The sequence below is a fragment of the Numenius arquata genome, chromosome Z, assembly GCF_964106895.1.
Source record: "Numenius arquata chromosome Z, bNumArq3.hap1.1, whole genome shotgun sequence".
Taxonomy (NCBI): Eukaryota; Metazoa; Chordata; class Aves; order Charadriiformes; family Scolopacidae; genus Numenius; species Numenius arquata.
In genome coordinates this window covers 55,803,435-55,827,519 of record NC_133616.1, presented here as the reverse complement: position 1 = coordinate 55,827,519, position 24,085 = coordinate 55,803,435, and the positions used below count along the sequence as shown (strand labels likewise).

Here is a 24,085-nt window from a genome sequence, read left to right as displayed (position 1 = left end):
GAAAATACTTGCCTTTTAGAATTCAGATGCTAACCAGAAGCAGACAGTACACAGGCCACCTAAAAGCCCTGATTGTTCAATGATCATTGGTTAATACTGACCTAAAACAAATACAGTGTCAAAAGATGAAAGGCTTCTTCTATCATTACTTTTTCATTTTTGCCTGCATAGGCAACATTGTTCTATCTTCATCTACTTTTGAGAAGCAGTGTAGACTTGCTTCTCAGTAACCTGGTCCAACTTTTTCATTAACTCCCAATTTGTGGAAAAAGAGTTAGAAGAGAGTGGTTTGATTCTGAGAGATGGTGATGCACATGAGCAGGATGAGATCACAGCATTTTTTTTAGAAACAAGACCACTTATTTCAGACGTGCAAGATTGCTCTGCTTGAGGTTCCCAAATTTGAGAACTTGAGTTTATAAGTCTGTGAAAGCACAAGCAGACACACGCAGAGGATTTAAGAACTGAGCCTGACATTCTGTTCACATGAGTGTTATCTGTCATATCATACATAGCTTCACTCAGTGAGCCCTGCTAGAGAAAAGGCATTTTTCACAGAGTCTTAATGGGTTTCGGTGGTGTTCAGTATACAATGGTCGCCATTAACAAGTCAGTGGTTGCTAAGAGTTACCATAGTGCATTATCTGAGATTATGTAGACCAGTGACATACAATAACACCAGGCTCAATTATATCGTCTTGATCTGTGCACAGAGGATGCTTTATGACAGCATGATGTCAAAGGGTGATACTGGGCACGCTGGGATAGAAAAGACAATGGGCCCCATGCTGCATAGTGCCACGATACTTAAAAGACCCAAAATCTACCATTAAAACTGAAAAAGGAGAAAGTTTCTCCAGTACACATCAGGAAAAATTATCTGTTAGAGAAACTGGAAAAAATAGCTTTTCTTTCCCACTTTTACCCCTTATGAGGAGGTAGTTAGGTGAAGAATGGTATCCCTCTACTTAGAAAAGAAACAGTGTATCCTAAATATCACTGAATTATGACAATATAATGTACTGAAAGAATGCTGAATATTATTGCTGTTTCACTATTAAAGGAATTTTATTATATTCACTATTGATCATAAGCAAAATCAATTTCACTCGTGTATGTGAGTATCAAGAATGAATGTAGCAGAAATACTAATTCATTTAGTGATTTATTGCATCTCTACTTATAAAAATAGTTTTAAATCTCACTCACTCACTGTTATTTAAATAAGCTCACAAAGCACTTAAAAATGCAGAACCGAGTTTCACATCTTATATCTGTAAAGATAAAATAAGTGTATTTTTGAGAAAAAATAGGTTAGAAATATTAAAAGGATTAAAAAATAAAATAAGAATTTTCCGGACTCTGATACTTTATATGAAATTTCAGCCAAGAAAGCTATGCTTTTATAGAAAAGCTAGAAATTAGTGAGGAAAAAGAAACATTTTTAGTAGAATTTACAAAACAAGATTAGACTTAGCTTTTACAACAATGGTATCAACACTGTACTGGCTTATGAGTGTCACAATTTCAAGCAAGTATTAATCTCTTATGCAATAAAATTGTTATTTTTAAGTTTTCATGTTGATTTTGATACTGATAAGGATATCTGCGAGGAAATGTTTTTGCCAGAGCTATGGACAAAGAGGTCTTTGATGGCCTTCACAAGTTGCTAGGCAATAGCTGAATGGCCATGATAAACTTCAGCTAAGCTGCTCTGAAGAAATGCTCGTGCATTTAATGCCCAGTGCTTTATGCTGGGGGCCTCACATCTAAATCAGCATTCCCCCAGCATTCGTAATTGCATGAATGAAGTAAATAATTCTTTAGGGATACCAGTGTTTCTGCCCATGCTGGCAAAGTGTTTACATACTCCTTATGCTATATTTTTAAGTTAAGACTCAATGATCCATCCAAGTCAGATCAATGGAGAGCTAATTTGTTTTAGCACTCAAATGGGAAGAAAATCTACCAATTATTTCTTGTGATCTTCCCAGGCAAATTTATTATTGGACTAAGTACTATTGTCGAGCTTGTTGTGTTTCCATTAGTCTGATAAAAAGTTATCCAAACTTTAAAAATAATTATTTTCTTCATACAGAATGTGTATTTGCTGTACAATTTATCTTCACAGACGGGGAACCTTCCAGTATAGTCTCTCAGAATTAAAACCTGTTTTCCGATATATCAGAGCTTGAACTGGATATACAACAACCTAAACAAGAGAAGGACCAAGCCCTCAAAACTTGGGGAAATCCTGGTGTCATTAAAGCTAATGATACATTTCCATCATGGTCCAAGATCTCACGCTTCATACCTGAGAGAAACAAATATTAGATCCCTTCTGTTCAAGGAAGCGAAGACTTATGATGGTGAGAATTGCTTCCCTACTCCTCTGTCAAATGATGGATGAGCAGTCCAAAGAAAGGGGAGAAACAGCACAGGGAAGTGGTGAAAAACTTCATAGGCACCATTTAGAAGTACCCTCATTGTCTTTAAGGGAAGAGAATTAACTTGCTCCCTAGCTGAAGATAGCCAGAAGCCTAAATAGAAGTGTCTCAAATTAAGGAGATAATGAAAGGATTGAAGATTTTTCTCTAGAAGTTCAGACTACTGCTTCTTCACTGTGGCAGCAGGAGAGTTTGTGAGCATGGGTTTTGGTAGGATGCCAGCTACAAAAGCTTGTCAACAAAACCAGCACTGTATCACAGTTTGAAGGTGAACAAAACATCAGTATCTGCAAATTTTAGTGGAAGAATCATTTTTGAGATATTCCTGGTATCTTTCTGAAGGCCATCATATAGCTACATATTGTTATCCACTCCAGTGGTGCTCTTCTTTTCATTTACCATGTTTTACGTAGCCACAAGAAAACACTACTTTTCCTTTTCTTACCTTCTTGATAGGTAGAAAATAAATGTACCTCATTTACTGACATAAAGTTCTTCTGCCAGAAGAGCAGTATTTCTTTCACCTAAAACCACACTGCAGTGCATAGGCAATAGAGATACAGACACAGTGAAGTCCAGACACAGGGCAGGTCAAACGTCTGATTGAAGAATTCATTTCCCTAAGTTTGGAAAGTAAATACGCCTTTTATCATGACACAGTGCCCCCATATGATTTTGTTTGTGGCACACTGAATATTCATCACAATGGGACCTCAGGCTTCAGGGCGTCCAGGATAAGGCGAAGGGAAACCCATCTTCTTGCAAGAGGTTCTCAGCTTGGGTGCACTGGGGTGCCAGCATCACGCATGTCATTCCAGCAGCAACTTGTGTCTCAGTCTTGAAGAGAGGGAGACCCACAGCAGTACTCTTTTATATAAGTTTTTTTTTTCTTCTATGTATGAGGGGGGAAAAAAAGGTGCATATTAAAAGCTAAGGGGCAAGGGAGAGTTCTAGTTCATGCTTCCCAGGGAACCTGGTTATTTGTATCAGTGGGGTGGGTGTCAGATATCTGACTGTCCTCTTCATTATAATCCAGCAACAAATGTGCCTCTTAGAAATAACGTCAGGAGCACATGCAAAGACACAGCACTTCCTCACATTAAAAACACATCTGGTGATGGGCAATATGACTAGCATTGGCAGGTGTCCAGCACAGCAGAAAGTCACCAACACCCTATCTGCTTTAGCATACGGATGAATACTATACACACTGGTAAAATGCAGGCTGATATTACTGCATCTGTCTTTTCCATAAACCAATGCTATTGTTTTGGTACAGATAGCAGACTAGTGGTATTTCATAATCCCTGGCACTGCATAACCTTTAAATTGATTTTAAAAATAACAAATGTTGTATCAGTAAGACATGACATTTTTTTACAAATAGAAAGGTCTAGCAGAACTGCAGCCCAGGAACCACAACAGTAATGTGTTATCAGTAACACCCACGTTACTGTAATACAGTAATAAACAAACTGTCTGGGGGAAAACCGTTGCCCTTTTTTACAGTGCTTTAATGCGAAACCTCAGTTTGCAAGAATATGAATTCTCTAATCTTCTGGGCAATTTGGAAAAATTGTATTTTGACAGCTGCTTGCAGAACAGATAAGATTAAGGGATGAAATTAACAGTTACCATGGTGCTTGCTGGATTGTGGTCACTGAGAGAAGTGGTAGAGGTAGCTTTTTAGAGGAAGTTAAGTTAAAGTTTTGCTATAAGTTATTAGAAGAGTCATTACATCTTAGAGAAGTACATTTTCTGTATCTTTCTCCTGCTTTCTATTTTAATAGTTCCTACTCTTGTCCACTGTTTAGCTCTTGCGCTCCCTCCAAATGAAGAAAAGTTATTTATAAGACACAGTGAAAATGTCAAGGGACAAGAGCGTTTGGGGCAGACATCATCCTCTGCGTGGGTGGATGTTTCTTGTTTGTACCATCCTGTCATGTGGCTCCTGGAACACGACGGAATGGTGAGATTGCCAGGAAAAAAACAACACCCTTAACTCTTGCTTTTCTAAGAAGAACCAAGTTGCCGTCTAGGGAGCACTTGGTGTAAACTACAGAGAGGCTAGGATTTGTAATGGAAGTCCTATAAATGAAGTCACTTTTGATTAGGATGAAAAATCTTAAGTATTCTCCTAGGCATCAGAACCTAAATTAAAAACAGAAACCCTAAATTTAAACAGAACCCAATTCTTGAGTTTTACAAGAGCTCAAAACAATGCAACAGTCAGTAACTGAACTTTCACTCATAACTAGGACCCAAGAAGCAAAAGATAATACATTGGACATGTTCAATAATAAAGAGAAAAACTACTTAAAAAACCTAAACCATATAGAGTTTTAGTGTTGACCCAATGCTCAGCTGCAGCTATATCTCAAGACTAAAGTAAAGGGCAGCATGTTAGCTAGGCTGCCCTTTGGGACACAACAATAGCACTTGTCCCCACTTCAGCAGCTCAGAGCTCCCTCGCTGCCCAAGGGAGCATGCACCGAAACAGGCCAGTGACCCCCTGCTCCCCGGGCAGCATGTTGCCCGTTCCTCAGCATTGTGGTACGACTGTGTCATCCAGCAAGGGAAAAATCTTCCACCCTTCATTTATTTCTGCAAAGTTATATAAACTATTCCCTCTGATGAAATCCCCTGGGGAAAGTATAGGCAACTGCTCTGTTCACAGGGTTGATTGTGAAATGCTACATTTAAAATATCTTTTAGGAAACTTTATATAATTTTGGTGGCACCAAAACATTTGGGGGATTTCAACTTGGATTCAACAATTTATTCTTGTTGAAAAAGAAAAAGATGCAAGTTCATATTTTTAAGCTTCTTCAAATGTACTTATTTTTTAACACTACTCTCCCAATGGTTTTTAAACAACTAAACCCTTCATTTGATCCAAAATCAGTCTCTCCCACTCTTCAGGTTTTTTTGGCAGGTAATACTAACCACCATAAACTAATAAGTCTGATGGCTACTTTAACAAATCTAACAGAAAAAAAATCTAAGCTATTATAACATAATTTCTTGCATTCTACTACCTTCATACATTTTCACAAATCCTCCATCTGCTTCTCCACCTATTATGCATACAAATATTTATACAACCTCCCTCTTAATCCTACAATCTAATGCTATCTCTGCAATGTAACATTACAGTACAGCTATTTGAGAACCTGTTTCTAAAGTATTCACTCCTTTTTTTAATCATTCTAAATATAAGTATCTACACAAAGACCAGATTCCTCATGGGTATTGCTCTGACATGTGAAGTGTGGGAGGAGGATTTTTCCAGACACTGAGTATATAGCAAACTATGCCATTTATGTCATATTGTGTGTCTAGACATCACAAACATGTTGAAACTAGTCTGTTACACACACTGTTGTGATGACATCATCCAGGGACAGATAGTCAGTTTTATCTATAATCATACATGAAATGTCTTTCTAGCAAAATCTTTTTCCTTTCTAAATGTGAAGATGAAATAAGATTTCACTGAAGGCAAAAATATTGCCTCCATTTCAAGACCTGAGTGCAACCACCGTCAAAGACTCTGCTATGCTTGAAGCCTTTGTCACAGCCCAGGTTAGTTATATCATACTGGCCAGGTAATTTTTATAATCTATTATAAAAAGTTGCTAGGTTTTTAATATGGCAATTCAAAACTATCTCTTTTAATCTAGCTTCATTTGTTAACGTACTTTTGGTCTCAAATGATTTGCCTCAGTTTTAGAAAACTTCTAAGATGCATTTCGAGCAGTACATCTGGAACTTGTGAACAGCTCTAACTGCCTACACCCTGGTTGCTCAAGATCAGCAACTCTTCACGTATTTTCAATACGGGTATTCTTTGCTTAATTTAAGAAAACATAGTTTTGAGTGGATCTGAATATAAGTTTGAGAAAGTGTGTCCAAGCACACACACACAATTACCTGAAACTACCTGAAAGTAAGAACAGTCATGAAAGGCCATTAACATCATAAAAAAATAAACACAAAGTAGTGTCACAAAATAGTAATATATGGCATATTGCTAATAGTATTTTTTCATAATTTGCTCAAATAACTTTTATTATTTTTGCACTCTTGTGGTAGTCATTTCTCAGAGGTATGTGGGTGGCTGATGGTAAGTCACACTGCAGCTTGTGGGAAGAGAATAAAACCAACAAACTCCAGGCTCAGTTAGGTGAGTGCTGGCCCTGGAAGCCTCTCTCTTTCATACGGAAAAGGGCAACAACAAGGGAGACCCAATGGTGAGTTTTCAAAGAAGTTGGCAGAAGCTTAATAGACAGGAAAATTGCACAAATAAGAAATGGGTTTGGTGTCCCATGGCAAAGCAAGAGCCCTTCCTGCCCCCATCTGTATCCCCTAGATTTCCACTTCCTACTTCCCAATAATCATAAAAGTCATGTTCATCTGAACAGAAAGTAGAAGAAACATCAGGTAAGCTGTCACTAACTACAATTAATCAACCTGAACTGCAGGCACAGAGTACTATGCACTTTGAACAAAATGCTTGTGATCCATCTACAAAGTTAGGGGGAAAAAAAAAAACATATAAAAATCAAAGTTTGGAACTGAAAGACTGTATCTGAGGAAGTCATAAGCTCTACACAAACTTTTGTGGCCACAACGATTTGATAAACTTGTAAAATAAATGATTTGCTGCAGAGTGTCTTCTCACCTCCATCTACTATGTCTGGAAGCACCAGAGAAAAAAAAAAGAAAACAATTATATCATGATCCTGCAAGCCAATAATGAAAAATGTTAACTTACAAATGAGTGACAGGATAATAAATAGTATTAGTTTATATCTGAAATAAAAAAAAAAAAATTCAGCTCTATTTTCACAGCAGAAACATGCTTTGTTCATTTAAGGTGTGTTTTTCATACTGACTTTTCACTATTAAATGGAAGGAGTCCTTACAGACCGGTGACATGAAATCTGACCCTTGCAACACTACAGCATCACTGGGAGACACAAAGTCCAGAACACTCCAAGAGGGGCAAACTTACAGTGTCAATAAGTCCTTACTGAAGGTGGAAGAGTTTTCCCAACACTAATAGCTTAGAAATCTATGTGAAAACTAGAACTATTTCCTAGAGATAAAGGGAACATTTCATGACAGCTTGCCATTCTGTATAGTTTTCTCATGTTTTCTTGCTTTCCACAAACAAGAGAGTGTAACAACAGTGCCAAACACAAATTTTTATGAATAATTAAATATTTATATTTCTTAAAACCACAATGAAAATGCTGGAGAACCTTTGTGCAACAATTTTCAAACAGAACAAAATATGTGCAGAGAAATTTAATTTTTTTCAAAACTTTGAGAAACTCAAATGGCAGCAAAACTTCTGCACAATTTATCCTCTTCCTGGCTGCCTGAGCAAAGCTTTCTGAGTTCCTGGATGTGATGCTTTACCTACCAAAGCTGCCAGCACAATCTTCAATATCTACACTTATTCACCACTTTCATAAGGAATCATACTGTGGAGGCACCAAAGTTTTAAGATTTCTCCTTCTATTCACAGTTTTCTGTGGATCCCACACTCGACAAAGTTTCCATGCCTGTGAATCATAGAAGGGACATGGCAGCCACAGAACTGGCCCTTTTCTCCTTCCAACCCCACATACTCCTTCTCTACCCACAAAACCCAAAGGCAAGACCAAGTCCCACCACAGTGGAAACCCTCATTGTCTTCATGACGGTCTGTTTGTACCTGACCATCCCGGCAGACAGCGACAGTAACCCGTGGTGGGATGACAACCGTCCGCATGGCTGCAGTCACAGCGTTCAGCACAATCCATACCATATGTGCCGTCCTGTGGCAAGAAAAAAAAACAACAAACAAGCCTGAGATGATGACAACTGGGAGTTAGTGGAGAACAACTTCTGGTCTGTTGTGACTCAAAAAGCAACCACAGATCTCTCCTGAATCCATAATCTGCTTTCTTAATATAAAACGCTTCTGGGTTTTGGAACACTTCGGTGTCCTACATTTTCATTTTCTCATTTAAGAGGGGAAGATAAAGAATTAATTACATTCCCTTGAGAAATCCCAGACTAATGCACCTGAAAACAGTGATTCAGAACACAGTAACCTACACTAGCAGAGGCTACAATGAAAGCTTTCTTGTACTGTCCCTGTAATGTCCCTTACAGTTAAGTTCCTACTCCAGGACCTGGGGGCCCCTCGATGTGAAAGCAATTCAGTCTCCTTTCTGCCTCCAATCCTGAGCTCTCTACATATTGGTCACAAGGATATCTCATAAAGCCACAATTTCTAAAAAAGAGTAGTAAAACAATAGATTAAAATGTATCTTCAGTGTGAATTTTATTGCATTAAAAATACAAATTGTATCACTTTCTTTTGATTAAAAATCTTTCCTTCAATGCTACATCACATACTGTGTTAAAAAGAGAAGCTCTTCGGCTACAAGACAGTACAGTTGGCTATGCAACACTTCTTAAACCAAAAAGAGATATTAAAGTTACAAGTTGAACACTCCTCTTGGTGTATTCAGCTGTGCCAAAAGAGCTCAGCTGATTTTCATGGAACTGTATCTAAACGTTTGAATTTGACTTTTTTGCTTCTTCTGTCAAAGGTGGCACATACGTTTGGGGGTAATTCCAAACAAAATTAATCTGAGAAACTGAAAAGGGCAAAATCTTTACAATTGCATTCTCAAAACAAGGCAAAGTACAACAGTAAATTGATCCTACAGAAAAAGTGTCAAAAACAAATTAAAAAACACGGAAAAATGGCAGTATAATTTAAGGTAATAATTATGGGGTTACTCACAACAAAGACAAAAAAGAAAAAAACATGTCAGGTTTAAAACCCAATCATATAAAATGGAGGTTAAACATTCTCTCAGTCACGTCAAAAATCAGAATAAAACCTATATGAAAATTCATCTCCTGTTCTTTCATGTTCATGTCTACCAAGTGTTACAGGATTTAGCTATTCAGTTCCCAGTCTTTCAAGTCTAAAGTAGAACAAAATCGTACATTACTTGACTATAAGGAGCCTTTTGCTTATCTCAACAATACAATTTTATAGCCAGAAAAAGAAAAGATTAAGTATTTCATTTGCATATGATCAGATTTTGAAAGAAAGGAAGTCCTCAAATATGTTGTTAAACAGTGGTATTTTTAGTCTGCTATGTATTTGGACTGAAGTCCAAACTTCAGTGAAATCTTGAATAACAATCTGGGCAGTGACATTAATTTTCTGAAGTTATTGAAATGAATTGAAATACATTGATTCAAATAAACTCTCTGCTCAAAAAAAAATAATCAGAAAACACTCAACACATTTTAATTAGTTTTCTGTTTATTCTCCTGCTCTGGAATTTTGAGGTAGAATATGCATTTGAAATATGTAAATGCTTATGGACATCATTTGACACAAAGAGAGAAAGACAGCACGACAGTGGCCATGCAAAATTATCTGATACAAAAATGCTTTTAAGCATTATTTTGCAAAATTTGGAACAGCGAAGCAAATGCCATGAAACGATACCTATTTTCTTTAATAAGTCAGTTTTGGAAGAGCTAATGGAGCTTGGGAGATCTCCTCGTCCTTCAGAATCAGACACTAAGTGATAAACAAAGCTGCTTTAGAAAAAAGAAAAGTTAGTCTTCTGATGGAGATGCATTGTTGGGAACACTGCATAAACGTGCACAGATGGTACACTAATCAGCTTTCCAGAATATTTTAGAATTTGTTTGCCACTTTATTCACTGTAACAGTGAATGCTATACCTCATCTTAAAACCAAAATAACCAAAAAAAGAATAACTTCTAAGTATTCTGAGAGCAGTTCAACACAGCAATTCTTCATTCAAAACAAAGGTGTTGTTTCCAGTCTTATGTTGTAGTTGAGTTACTCCTATTCTATTATTACTCAGTAGAGCTAGTCCAAACTGACTGAAGCTTAAATGTAATATGAGAGGGGAATTTACAAGTTTTATGTTCAGTGCAGGTGATTCCTTTACAATTATATTAAACTAACAACCTGCTATGCAGATAGTAGTGCAGAAGTGAAGGAAAGACAGTGGAGAGGAAAAGGAGAGCAGTTCATTTAAAAAATGAAGTTTGTTAAAAATTTCCCAGAAAATTGAAATCCATCATTGGAAAAGATAGACTCTGGTAAACCCCATTTTTCATAAAATATTTCAATTTTTTTTGTGTGTATGAAATGTAATTAAAACCAAACAGTTACGTAATAAACCAAATCAGTTTTGAATGTTACCATTTTTAAATTTTTTAGATAATGTATTTTTATGGCTTCCCCAAACAACAGATTGCAAGATGGAACAGAACTGATAAGGAGCATGCCTTTGTCTACAGAATGATTTCAAATTCTGCGGTTCTCAAAGTCTAGGAGACAGTGGAAGTCAGAGCCCCAATAGAAAGGCAAAGACCTATCATGGGACTGGTTAGTAAGAGTGCCTTCTCATGTCTGACTGAGAAGAAATGAAAGTTCTTTGTTCGTACTGTACCATAAATGTAAGTTAATTTAATTAAAATCATGTTATTTGATGTGGAATATATTTTTGGTACATTTTTTTCTCATCATTTTTACTTAAAGTAGTTTAACAGATACAGCTTGGATAGTGTTTGATGCTGATGGAGAGGGAAAAAATTGTTTCTGTGTTTTTTAACTAATTCTAAAGGAGCTGGTGAAAAGTTTTGAGGTCCAACATTAAAGTGTGAAAGCAGAAAAAGTATTCATGTGTCCATCTTCATTTTGGGTAGTCATTTTGTGTGTTCTTTGGTGTGCTGTGCAGCAAAGTTCTTCCAGAAGAGCTGGTGGTGCATGTCCCTGATCTTGAACCCAGTCGTGTACAGGCTACCAGCTGCACTGCTCCTTAGGGACTTACCTCCATGAAGTCAGAAAAATGACATAAGTATCACCCCACCCATTATTATCCTACAGTGTAAAATTCAGTGAAATTATTAACTACCTGGCAAGGGAGTTCGCATTTTTCTCCCCTCCAGCCTGGGGCACAGGTACAGGTTCCATCCAGAGCATTGCAAGCCCCTCCGTTAAGACACTGGCAAGTTAAGTTGCAGCCAAGTCCCCAGGTGCCACTGGGACAATTTATTGAGCAATCTACACCATGCCAACCTGCCAAAAATAAGAAGTAAAGTAACAAATTAATCAGGTTTCCCCCAATTCCTCTCTGAGGACGTTTCCCTCTGCCTACCATGTGGCATCTCTCAGAGATGCACAATACCAGGGTAACATGAACTACAGGCTAGTATCAGCAGTTTCAGCTGAGGACTTCTCCAGGTTTGAACAAAGGTGCTCAAGGGCACCTTGTAACATCTGTGCACAGCACACATTTGCAGATTAGTGCCAACATACAGAAGCAATTGATGGGAGATCTGAAATGAAAACAGAGACACCTTGAAATTTCTCTCAGAAGCACTAAACTGTACTGAAAGTTTTAAGGCATAGCCTGAAAAAAATTAGAAATTATTTTCCCTAGACTTAAGCTGCTGGATTCATAATTCTTCCACCGGTGTTCAATACAGACAGTTCTGCAATATGGTTTTAACAGAAAACTTAGACACCAAAAAAAAAAGAGGGAACATGAAAGTAATGCACAAGTTGGATTTCTCCAAGGATATATAGAAGACCTTCTAGATGATTTCTGTACTTCTCTCCAAATAAAAAAAAAAAAAAAAAAAGAATGAAATGTAAAATAGTTCTAAAAGGCAGCATTCACCACTGATTATGCCTGATAGCAACGATTCGCAGGCTGAGCACTGGATAGACAGAAATGTAAATAGATTTTTTAAAATGTGATCATCTATTGGATACAAGAGAAACAACGTGAGTCAGTCGTATGTTATCATCAGCAATGACACAAGCCAAGTTTCTAATTTTGTACCTTGTGTACAGTAAGCGAAGGGAAAAATAATTCTGCTCTGAGCCTAATCAATAGACTATGCAAAACACATGTATTGAAATGAAGCTGCCTCATGCCCTGGATTGATAAATTTGAATTTAGGGGTCATTTCAGGAAAAAAATGTTATACTATACTAACTAGAAAATCAAGACACCTTCTCTCGAGTGTCTTTCCAGGATTTATAAATTTGCTTCATTTACATAATACGTATCTGGGCTTACTTCAACTTCATCATTTGCTGTCCTTTTCATTGTAATATAACTAAAATTGCAAAATCCACAAGAAGATAGGCTTATGCATGGCTCAAGGAATAGTTTTGTCTCCTCACAACCTAGCTACTTAGCAGTAGCTGCTTTAATAGAGTTAAATCAGCTCCATTGTCTCTGGCAAGAGTAGAAGCCGGGAACTCTCCACGTTCACTACACGACTGATTTAATTGTGTCAGTCCTTGACAAATTTAGTAGATATTTGTCTACTAACTAACACTTCTCTCCTACTCTCAACCTTCATATATTTTTAGACAAACATTTTTAGACAAACATTTTTAGATGGATAGGTCTACAGTGTAGGCTGGGCATGGGATTTGCTTGGTAGCATTCAACAGCCTGCCCCTCTCTTCTCAGAAATCCAGCATCACAGCTGAGAGACACTGGATTTTAAACCCTTCCTCACAGCAGAAGTGAAAAAGAGAACAGGTGTACTGCAAGAGCAGATTTTGGCTTGAACAGGAACACCATGTGGACTTGTAAACCTTTATATGGGAAAAGATCTCTGCAGAACCAGAGCCAGAGGATGGCTGAGATATCTTTGTTCCACCCAAAGGCATGAGCTACTGGGAGAAGGAGAGGTGGGCACACACATACAGTTTCTGGTGGAGGTAAACTGACCATCAAAATACTCTTGGGAGGAGAGGAGAGAGACAAGCAGAGGGACTGAGGAGCATGAGTGCACTCGCACTGATACTGGGAGATTCAAAAAGTTTCTCATGGAAGCAGGGAATGGTAGAGGGCACAGGCTGGGAAGAAGGTAAGGCAAGGTTTTGTCAGAGAATCATTGAGGTAAAGAGTAATCAAATAGATAAAATGGCCAGTAGATATCGACATCAGTGCTAAACTGGCAGGAAGAAGTCTGTGCCTCTGTGGTGCTGAGAGGGGTGAGTGTGACAGCCAGAGGTGGTGCTCACCCAGGCTGAGGGGAAACAGGGCTCAGTATTTTGACTAAGAACATTGACATCAGATAAATGGCATACCAGTAGTCCTTCTAGCAGGCCACAGCACTGCCACAAGAAGCAAGTGGTGGCCCATCTCAGGGTAAAACATTAGTAATTCGCGCAGCCCCAGTATCCAGCCCACTGAGAACTGCCTTGAGGAAACACGAACACAAGGTACGCTCACTCTTCTCTGAGCAGATGTTTTCCTAGTTTTCACCTCCCAGAGCAGCAATAGCATAAAGTATCTAGTAATATGGCTCTTAAAGGGGTCTGCTTTTTATTAAGTTTCTTTCTTCTTCTCTACTTCAAAAAATTAATTTCATTTTATGATTACAGAAAAAGAAAGTGAATCTGAAGAGACACTTACCTGCTTTGCAAACACAAGAACCATCTACTGGTGAGCAGATGGCTTCATTTTTGCAGTTGCACACAGATGAACAGTTTACTCCGTATGTCCCCGGAAGACAAGGTGTACCACAAGAAGCACCCTGAGTTATACAAAACCAGAGTCTAAAAACTATTTAAGGAGGTTCAGACAATAGAACTAATAAATAACCCAGACTGACTCAGGTGCTACAAAAGCCAGAAAATGTACAGCCCATGATTGCCCTTGGCTGTCACTAAGTTATCCTGAATTTAAGGGAGAGGGAGTCCTTCATGCTTTTTAAGTTTACGGTAAACATTAGTTTTCTATTAGTTGCTGTAAGAGCTCAGATCACATAGCTAATAGCAGCTGGTAAGATCTACAGACAGCATTTTCAGTAATAAAGCAGCCCTTTATGAAACCAAAACACAGTAAGACATCAGTTTAATGGAAAATAATGTGGATATATAAAATATTTTTAAGAATTTATTTGGCTGAAGTTTTCACAGTTATTATTCCTAGAAGAACAGTCATACTGTAAAATGTTTTCTGTTAGATTAGCATTCAATGCACAGATAACAGCAAAGGTGTGTAAAAGCTGCAGAATAATCAGTCTAAACTTTGTCTAGAGTTTCTCTGGATGGAGCGGGAGGAGTTGGTGCAAGAAGATAATGACTGAAACCTATCATTCCTCCCTTTGTTTACACTTCAACAGAACACTCTCATTCTTATCAATGTCTTACAAAGCAACTAACTTTTCTTTCTTAAAACGGCTTAATTTCAGCACTGATAATCAATCACAAATTTTCCTTTTTAGGGTCTTATAACACAACTAGTGGTACCTAAATACCCTTACCTCCTTTACTGTGGTGGAGAAAGGACGCTTTGGCATCCTGAAGAATCTGGCACTTAACTAAAGGCAGTGGAGTTGAAAATGGACTGTGAAAGTGAGACTTATTTACCTTAAATCCAGGGGCACAGGTGCATTTTCCAGTCACACTATCACAGTCAGCCCCATTTTGGCAGCTGCAGATCTGCTGACATGACTCGCCATAGAATCCCGGGGAACATGTCTCGTTGCAGTAGAGCCCAGACCAGCCAGGCTTGCAGGAGCATTCCCCAGACATAGGGTGACAGCTGCCGGGAGGGGATGAAAGGATAAATAATTCAGGACCATGACTTTTTTTTTTTCTTTTTTTTCCCCCCGGAGAACAAAATGCTGTTATAGATAGGTTGCGTAACAGATCTTGCATGCTATGCGTAAAGGTGGTTTTACTCCCCAAACCACAAAGCAAAGTGTTCTGTAGATGTATATATAAACGCATGCCAATTAAGATAAGAAGTGTAACATCATACAACATATAGACATTTTGGGAGGACGTGGAAAGAAAAGAAGAGCTGTTTTCTACTGCTAGTTGAAAAGAAATCTATCTGAAATACCAGTTTTTACCATAAAATATATGCTTACACATACTAAGGTGATAAAACCACTCCCCAAATTCCCCAAAACGTATTGTTATGTTCACACTCCAAGTATAATAGGATCATTTTTGTAACACTGCCCAAACTCAGCAGCATATTGTCTGAGAAATATGATGCTTCAGTAAAACAGCGTGGCAGCCAACAAAAAACAATAACACAGCACCCAGTGAGTAGCAAGTACACTCTTTTCTTTAAATCGTGGGTTGAAAAGAGGAAAACTGGCACCTTTCAGGGAATGATACAAAATCATTTGCATTGGGCAGAAGTCAGATATACCATCAGAGCAGTGACCTTTTGGAGAGTATCTCCCCTGTGTTGGCCATACCTGGTGGCAGACCAGCTGTCCCTACCTGGAACAGCAGTTTCATTGAAGGGCCAGTCAGACAGCTGTTGCCTCATAACAAATGGACATCATCAGCTGTGCAAAGATATATGTGCTGGAAAAGTGGACACAATGGAGTACTCTGTAGCACTCTGGCAGACAAAGCACTTGCTTAATTTTCACCAAAGGAGAGCCTTAATATCCAAACCCAATATATTTACAATGGGAAGACTGTTTAAATATATTTGTCTGCCACTTATTGAAGTTCCTTTAAGTGTGCTGGAAGAAAAACGTGCCTTTGTCCAGACGTATTAAATGACCCACGACAAGAGCCTGATTTTGCAAGATTTGCTGACTCCCTGTGTGGGGGTGTGTTTGAAATGGAGTACTTTTCTGACCATTTGAAAGTTTGAAAAAAATACATACTGCACTTTTAGGTGCTATAACTTAAGAAACAACAATATTCTTTGAAAAAGCTGCAACGTAACAAGGGAATGCAATATTAGTTGCAACTGCTCTTGGACTCAAGGACAACTCTTGTCAAACTAAGAGTTTCCTATTGTCAAATGCAACCAACTGACAACATACTGCTGATAAGGAAATTTTGAATTTTAAAGGCTGGAAAGTCATTATGTGTTCTCCTTTCTATATATTATTGCATACACTATGGCATTGTTAGGATTTGGGGGTCTTGAAGATACTAAAATCTCTTTGACGCTATTATGCTAGTTCCCATAAAGTGAGAGGAAAGATTATTTCAACTAAATGATATGTGCAGAAATGGTTCAAAACTCATGGTGCTCACAGTGAACAGTCCTGGTTATTTGTTTAGTTCTAATTATACCTGCCATGAAATACGTTGGAATGGAACTATTCTCGTATAAAATACATGAAACATTATGAAAACACATGCTGCAGCAAGATAATCAGATTTGTTCCCTATTCCTAATCCTGTAGGTACCCAGTAGCATTTTGTACCCAATTCCCGTGTTTCTTATCAGTGGAAGAATACAGGGCAGGGAATATGAAAAGATTTTTCAGTCCACAAGTGAATAGTCATTAGGATTTGAAATAGAATATATTTATAACATACAATTAGTAGTACTGTCATTTTAAGACATAAATCCCAGGATTGTTTGTTGTTGGTTTTTTTTTTCCTTTCAGGAGAGGGAGAGACCACATGCATGAACAAGCATTGCGTATGAAGCAGAGGCATTGATATTCTGTGCCCCCCAGTGAGTGTTACTAAGGCATACTTGCACATACATTGATTGACACCAAAATTAGTATTCCGTAATTTGTAATTAGATGTAGGAAGCTAGAGCACTTCTGAAGCTTTTTGATGGGTTCGCGTGTAGTTAGATTAATTGGCAATAAGGTTTATATATTAAGATAGTGAAATAAAGAGATGTTGAGAGATACTGCCACTACATCCGCTTTTATTCCTGGTCCTTTGTTTACACTTTCTGGAAATACAACCCTACTCTGCACAGAGAAAAAAAAAATACTTGTGGGTAGTTGGTATTATACATTTGAAGGACTTAGATGAACTTAATGATTTTCATATGATTTATATAGGTGTTTAATTATTATAATAGCCAACTAAATTTTGTAGAACCCTATGCAATATAAAATTTCCATTAAAAGCTCTTGTACATGTACATACAAGTCCATTATAAAAATGAAAAATTGCAAGATTGCAATTTGACTTTAAAAACACACCCAGACTATATGAACTAAGCATGTATCACATGATAAAATTCCACTCAACATGATATACGTATCTCAGAAAAAGCATGAGACAAAAGAAACCCCATTAGAGTTCACATGATAAATAAACCCTAATTCCAGCCTGAGCTATACCAAATTAGTTCATGATACAGAATGACCCTAGCTGATCTTACCTACAGGAATGAAGCAGTGGTGGAAGATCACCCGGATGAGCTTATAAAAAAGAAAAACCAAACCAAAAAAACCCAAACAAAAAAACCCCACCACTAAAAAAAACAGGGACATCTCAAATGTAGCTTGAGATCAACCTGAAACCAGTGCATATGCTGTAACACGGGTATAAGAGATATCCTTTGCAAACCTTATAGATAAATATGCAGCTACAGTCTGCCCTTTTTACATTTTCTGAATGATCATCAGGATTCACTTGAGTAAAGGCATGACAAAACCCAGTCCAAAAGTGCTTTAGATTAGAAGAACATTCCTATACAAAACAAAGTGACAATGTTGACGAAAGCAGATCAAGGTCTTTTTATCTCATTCCTGCAAACTGGATCTACAGAATGACAAGTTTCTGTAAGCCCCACAAACTGCGGATGGAAGTGCCAGGGTCACACGGGTCTGCTCATACCAGTTCACAGCGCTGCTGTTGTACCCTGTTGAGGAAGTGTGTTTTATGTGGTCCTAGTTTCAGCCAGCTAGTGCTCACTCTCATTTTTTTCTTGACTATTGAGTAAAAACGGAAAAATCGATATTGTCACTAGTCACACAGAACGGAGGTCTGCGTCTGATTTGCACTCTCGTTCAAGTCCTTTCATATATATCAAAAAACGCAATAGAGAAGAACCATTTGTGAAAAAACTCTTGGCACAAGAGGGTTGTTAGCTGTTGCTGTCCTCTGGACCCCTCAAAAAGAATAAAATCTCTTAAGTACGTCTATATCTAGCCCCTTCCAAAAATTTAATAAAGGCTGCTGATAAAACTAAAAATGAGGATGGGCGTGCTTTTCAGCCCCAGGAGCTGCCATCAGTCAACAGCAGCAGCAAAACCCCTGTACCTTAGTCTACCCAAGATGCAAATTATGAGTTATTGCCAAAGTTGTTTTGATGCAATTTCCTCAATTCTAAAACAGTAATAAAAAAATGTATACATTTTTGAAGCATGGTGTACCATAATGTTTTTGTATCTTTAAGTGTTTGAAGAAAATGGCTAGACACATACTTGTATACTGCAACTTATGTACACATATTTTAAAGCGGTATTTTTTGGTGCTATGTATTTTTTTAACTAATCTTTAGTTCATTTCCATATCTATGAATACTACAAACGTAAGTAATAACCTAGGGCTCTAAGACTACCAACAGCTCCTCTTCAAGGACATCTAAACTTGTGATCATACCCAGATGAAAAAAGCTTTTATGATATCAAGGTCCCTAGAAGTCCTATCAGAAAACAGACACACAAAATACAGAACACAGGCACACTAAGTGTGTTTGAAGAAGGAATTACAAAGAATTACACTCCCTTTTTTGTGACCAAGAATTATTGGTTGTCACGTTGCTGCTAAATGGGTTAGTGCTTTGAAGAAGATCCTTTGGCTATAGCCAGCCCAAACAGTACTTGTGGTAGGCAAGTAAAGGATGAGGATATTCCCTGATGTGCCTAAAAAGTTGTCTCCTGGCTGACTGATATTTAGTGAGAGAAGAAGACAGCCAGACACAACTGGCTTCTCAAAAGCATAAAGTATCTGCAGAGAGCTTTGTCTTCTATACCATTACTCAGATGCCTTTTAATTTCTGTTATTTGGTGGTGTTAATCACTTCCTGGCCCTATGTATGAAAAACACACTTTTGAAGTCATGAAAATCTTTGTTTTCCTCACAGATCATTTTGCCCTTGCAAACATGCTCCTGCACCTACAGGGTTGTGAAATGCCTTTTGATTTGTCATATAGAAGGGAAAATGTTCAAAAAAAGGCCAGCCATATGCTACTGTTTACACGGGAACATTTGTGATCTGATTTGACCACAAGCTGTCTTCCAGCGGTATAAATGAAGGAACAGCTGTGTTGAACATGAATTAGAAGTAATGCCTGTAATATCAGAAATACTATACAGTGCAATGCATTCCTGTCAAACAAGGCTGCTACAAGAGCCTGCAGACAAATTTTCAGGAAAGCGGCTAACCGTAATTCATAATGCAATAGTATGTGGTCTACTAGCATAATCTGAGAACTAGACAGGTCAGCATTATGGTGCCATTTATTCTTGAATGCATTGCACAAAGAATTAGTTGCTTGATTTTATGTCAAATCCAGTATTTTTTCAAAAGACATTTCAAGTAAATGGGATAAACAGAAGTGCAAGCACACAACTGTAAAAGCATATGAATGGAAAGGGAAAATAATTCAGTTTGCTGTCACATGGTTTGTCAATGAAAGGTACGTTGAACAACTCAGACAATCCACAAAGCAATTTTTCACAGAGATCTAACAGAATAGGTATTTCCGTGTATGTGCTTGAGTGCTTTAATATCACTGATAAATTCTGACTGAAGGCTTTTGTTTTATCTATGAGGAAAAGTGCATCTTATGTACCACACACAGCAGCATTCTGTGTGACAGCCAATAGTTTCTGCAAATTTCTTTCACAGCTATTTTCAATGACAAAATTCTAGGTTATGCTCACAAACCTTATCTAAGGTACTGTGATTAGTAATGCAATTAAGTGTAAGTGAATGTGTAAATGAACATGTAAGTGAATGCACAATGACCATAGTATTTCATCAGAAGAACTGTGTTTTGTAACAAGAGAAAGCTGTCCAGAATTGTTCTATAAATATGTTGGCTTGCCTCGACTGACATCTGACATTCCTCCCTCACCGCTGAAAGTTTGTCTCCAAATATTCATAACAATATGCTGAAACACTGCAAAATCCACAAAACTCAAAAAACAGGTCTTATTACTGCCTGAATAAGGAGATACAATAAAAGGTAAGCCAACTGGAAAACTATTCTCATTCAATTTCCAGGGATCAGATTTTACCTGCCTTCTAGAAAAACCATTTAAATGAAAAAAAAATGTATTTTTGAAACCTAGATTTACAATTGATAAGGCTTCTAGAAATTTTAAAACATATACTGAATATATACTAAAATATATATTACTCACCTACATCTACTATTATATATGTAAACAGAGAGAGAGAAAAATGGATTCTCCTTTCATGCCCAACTTGTAAGACTATACAGCTATTGATTTCAATTCAGTTATTTCTCCTCTACAGTACACCAAAATATGTGAGAGATGTATGATGTATACTGACTTTATACGGTGAACAACATAATGATTTATTCATGTGGTAAATATAGGCAAAGGTCACACTTTGTCTTAACATTTATTTCATGGGTCAGAAACCAAATACAGCAGTGAATATTAAGATCAAATATAGTTGCAAGCACTAAAATTCAGAAGGTCTTTTAGGTTGCTATTTTCTTTCTCAATATAGTTAGAGAATATCAAATACTCTTACAAGTCTTTAGCTGCTTCAGTTTGCATGAAAGTACTAGAAAAATCAGGAAATATTTCTTTTCAGATTATATGCAGATTTCTACGTTCTATATAGAAAGAGAAAAGAGGCTAAAGGGTGTAAAGCCTACCTCCAGGTGTTGGGCATGTGGCAGGGACACTTCTTATCACACTTGAGACCATAAATTCCCTCAGGGCAAAGCCTTGTTTCACAGTGCTCTCCAGTGTATCCTGGTTCACAGAGACAGGCACCGCTAATATGGTAACATTTCCCACCGTTCATGCACTTGCAGGTCTCAGCACATTGCACTCCGTAAGTCCCCACTGGACACTCATCTTGGCATCTGTGAGAAAAACAAACAAAAATTAGTTTTATTTCCCATAAACTACAGGCTTTGGTGATTTAAGGGAAATAATGGTTTATAAGGAATGTCTTATACTGGTCTAAACGGCCTCTTGTAGAGCAGGAATTTACATAACTTCATATTTAAAAGCGCCTCTCTCTCTCTCTGGTTTCTTTTGCTGCTCAGCTAGACAGGCCTAACAACACCGGCTCTGCAAATTCCTTCGGAAAAGGTCTCCCTTCTCTCCAACAAAGGAGACAATGTGCAGACACGGACCATTACACTTCACATTCAGGAACCAGAACAAACCCAAACCCTCTTAAATCAGACCTGAAGGATGAAGGAATAAATTCTCAAGTATTTTGTTTCAAAAGCTGTCCATCTGTAACTTTTTAAAGTGATCTAGACTCTCCACTTAGCAATAGTATGACTAGCCAGCAGACACTCGTGCCCCTGCAGATGCTCAGTCCAGGAAGTTCCCTGGCAATCATGCTCAGCAGTCTCTGATGAGAGTATTTTCTAATTGTGTTTCCAAACACACGATGTTTCCAGAATACATTTCTTTTCAGAATTTCATTCTAATCTTTTTTTTTTTTTTTTTTGTTATTGATTTTGTCCTTCAAAAATTCATAGGGTGACATGAAAAAATCTCCAGGAACCCAAACCCCTTCTTTTCATCTGACTTTTCTAATAGATGAAGGTGAAAATTGGTAAACACTTGACTTAAAGCCATATGGAGAGTAGCAATGATTTTTGCTACTCCTTAAGGAAAATATATCCTAATAAAGAGAATTCTTCACCAAATTATTTGTCTTTCATTCACAGAGCTTTTAGAAGGTAGCTATTTTAGCTAAGTCTTATTTCCTTATTTCCTTAATGTTTTACATGTGAAAAACATTATTTAACCTAAAGATCAGACTGTATGTTTAGCTGTCCAGCCTGACTACTAAAAGACAAGTTTCAATACCCTGCTTCTAAAACTTGTGACTCATTTACTAATGAGTTTCTGGATAGCAATTTCATCTGGTGATGTATTTACAAGATACCATAAGAGTTTGATGTTTTCAGCTTTAATTTCTCTGTTTTATAACGGAATTATCAACCTTCAGAATGCCAGTACTACTACAGCATTACTAAAGGCTCCAGCACTAAGTGCGCTTAAAATATTTGATGATATGAATGACAGCAGATCTCTCAACTCAGCAGGTTCATGCCTCAGAACCAAGGATGACAACATTTCATAGCTTATGAGTCAGGGAAAATCCCCATATTTTTCAATATATGCGTCCTATAAACTCTGAACTCCATTAACACAGACAAAAAGTCAAAACAGCTAAATCCCAAAGCTTTAGGGACATGCTGATACTGAAGTCCTGAGATGTGCTGTGAACTCAACCGGTGATATAAGGCACATAACATCTTCTGCAATTTGGGTACCTACAAGTTTTACCAAGTTAGAGTGATAAATTATCAAAAATATTGATAATATGGCATATATTATGTTTTTATCAGTTTATAACCTGATCATTTCCCCAGTCCTATAAAATAATTTCCTTGGTGGTCTCTTTCCATTTTTTCTTATATAATTGTTTTTTTGGGTTTGGGTTTTTTTCCTATGATTGGCGTTTTATTACAGAAGAATTTCAATGATCTGTCATACAAGACACTGTAAAATGTTACAGAATGTAGCAGAGCCCTCTGACTGAGGTAAAATGGGCACACATGTTCATTTCATGCTTCCGCAATATTTGGCTCAATCTGATACTGTCATCCATAAGTTTCAAGGTATTTGTAACTCTGCCCTGACTGAAGCTGGCAATAAAGTCCTCTTTCCTTCAGAGCTAATAACACTGCTTAAATGTTTCCTAATAAAGATATACAAATAAAGCTAAGAATGAATTTTCTCCAAATAGCAATCAGGAATCCCTGCCAAATTCAACAAAGTTTAACCTTGCAATTTTTTTTTATTTTTTTTTTTTAATTTCACCTTCATCAGCTTCTGAAAGACCCTTTTCCACTTCGTGGTAAGGACACGCATCACTCAAAAACTATTAGGGAGAACAATTACAAAGGCAGTTTAAACTAGATTCCCTTGTGTTAACTCAGATCACCTAGGAACTGTCACATGCTCTTTTTCTTGCTGTAAGTCCCCTTTTTCTTGCTGTATGACCAAGTTCCAGGAGTCACCACCACACCAAAATCTCAGACAAATAGTGGAGAATAGCTTAGCATTTAAAAACTGTCCTTTGTGCTGCTGGTATGCACCTGTCAGCTCAACCAATGCCCAAACATTTCTTATAACACTTCCCTCCTTTGCCAGTCCACTGACATGAAATAAGAACCAGGTCTACAGCCTTGCTTCTGACCCATTCCTGCCCTTGGAGTATCTTGAAAAACAAAAAAAAAATTACAAATACAGATTCTTCTGCAGGAAAAGAGGGAGCTCAGACTTGCAGAAGTGATCAAAATGCTGCAGCCTGTGAGGCATTCCAGATCAAAATCAGATTTAAATTCCAAGATAAAAAAATGTAATTGCTTTTAGAAGCACCAGTGTAGTGCAGTGCGTAGACTCTCATTCGGATATTCCTTTGATTTCCTTGCTGACTTGTCTGTGTCTCTTTAAATGCATCTACCACTCTCTACCCTGTTTCTTCACAGACACAAATTTAATTTTGACATCCAAATGGCTCTGGACCAATTGTTTCTCTTCTTCATGAGTTTTTTCCCCC

At 37.6% G+C, this 24,085-nt stretch overlaps 1 protein-coding gene across 2 annotated transcripts in view; it reads right to left on the bottom strand.

The window, feature by feature from the left end:
• The window catches only part of MEGF10 (multiple EGF like domains 10), a 75,653-nt gene that overhangs the window by 19,263 nt on the left and 32,305 nt on the right, over window positions 1–24,085 (bottom strand). For both annotated transcript variants that reach the window (XM_074165724.1, XM_074165725.1), the window contains exons 8-12: window positions 21,144–21,356; window positions 14,914–15,088; window positions 13,955–14,075; window positions 11,426–11,589; window positions 8,173–8,275 (exon numbers count right to left, since the gene is read on the bottom strand). In XM_074165724.1, the coding sequence (XP_074021825.1) occupies window positions 8,173–8,275; window positions 11,426–11,589; window positions 13,955–14,075; window positions 14,914–15,088; window positions 21,144–21,356 (776 nt within the window). The remainder of the gene's footprint in view (window positions 1–8,172; window positions 8,276–11,425; window positions 11,590–13,954; window positions 14,076–14,913; window positions 15,089–21,143; window positions 21,357–24,085) is intronic.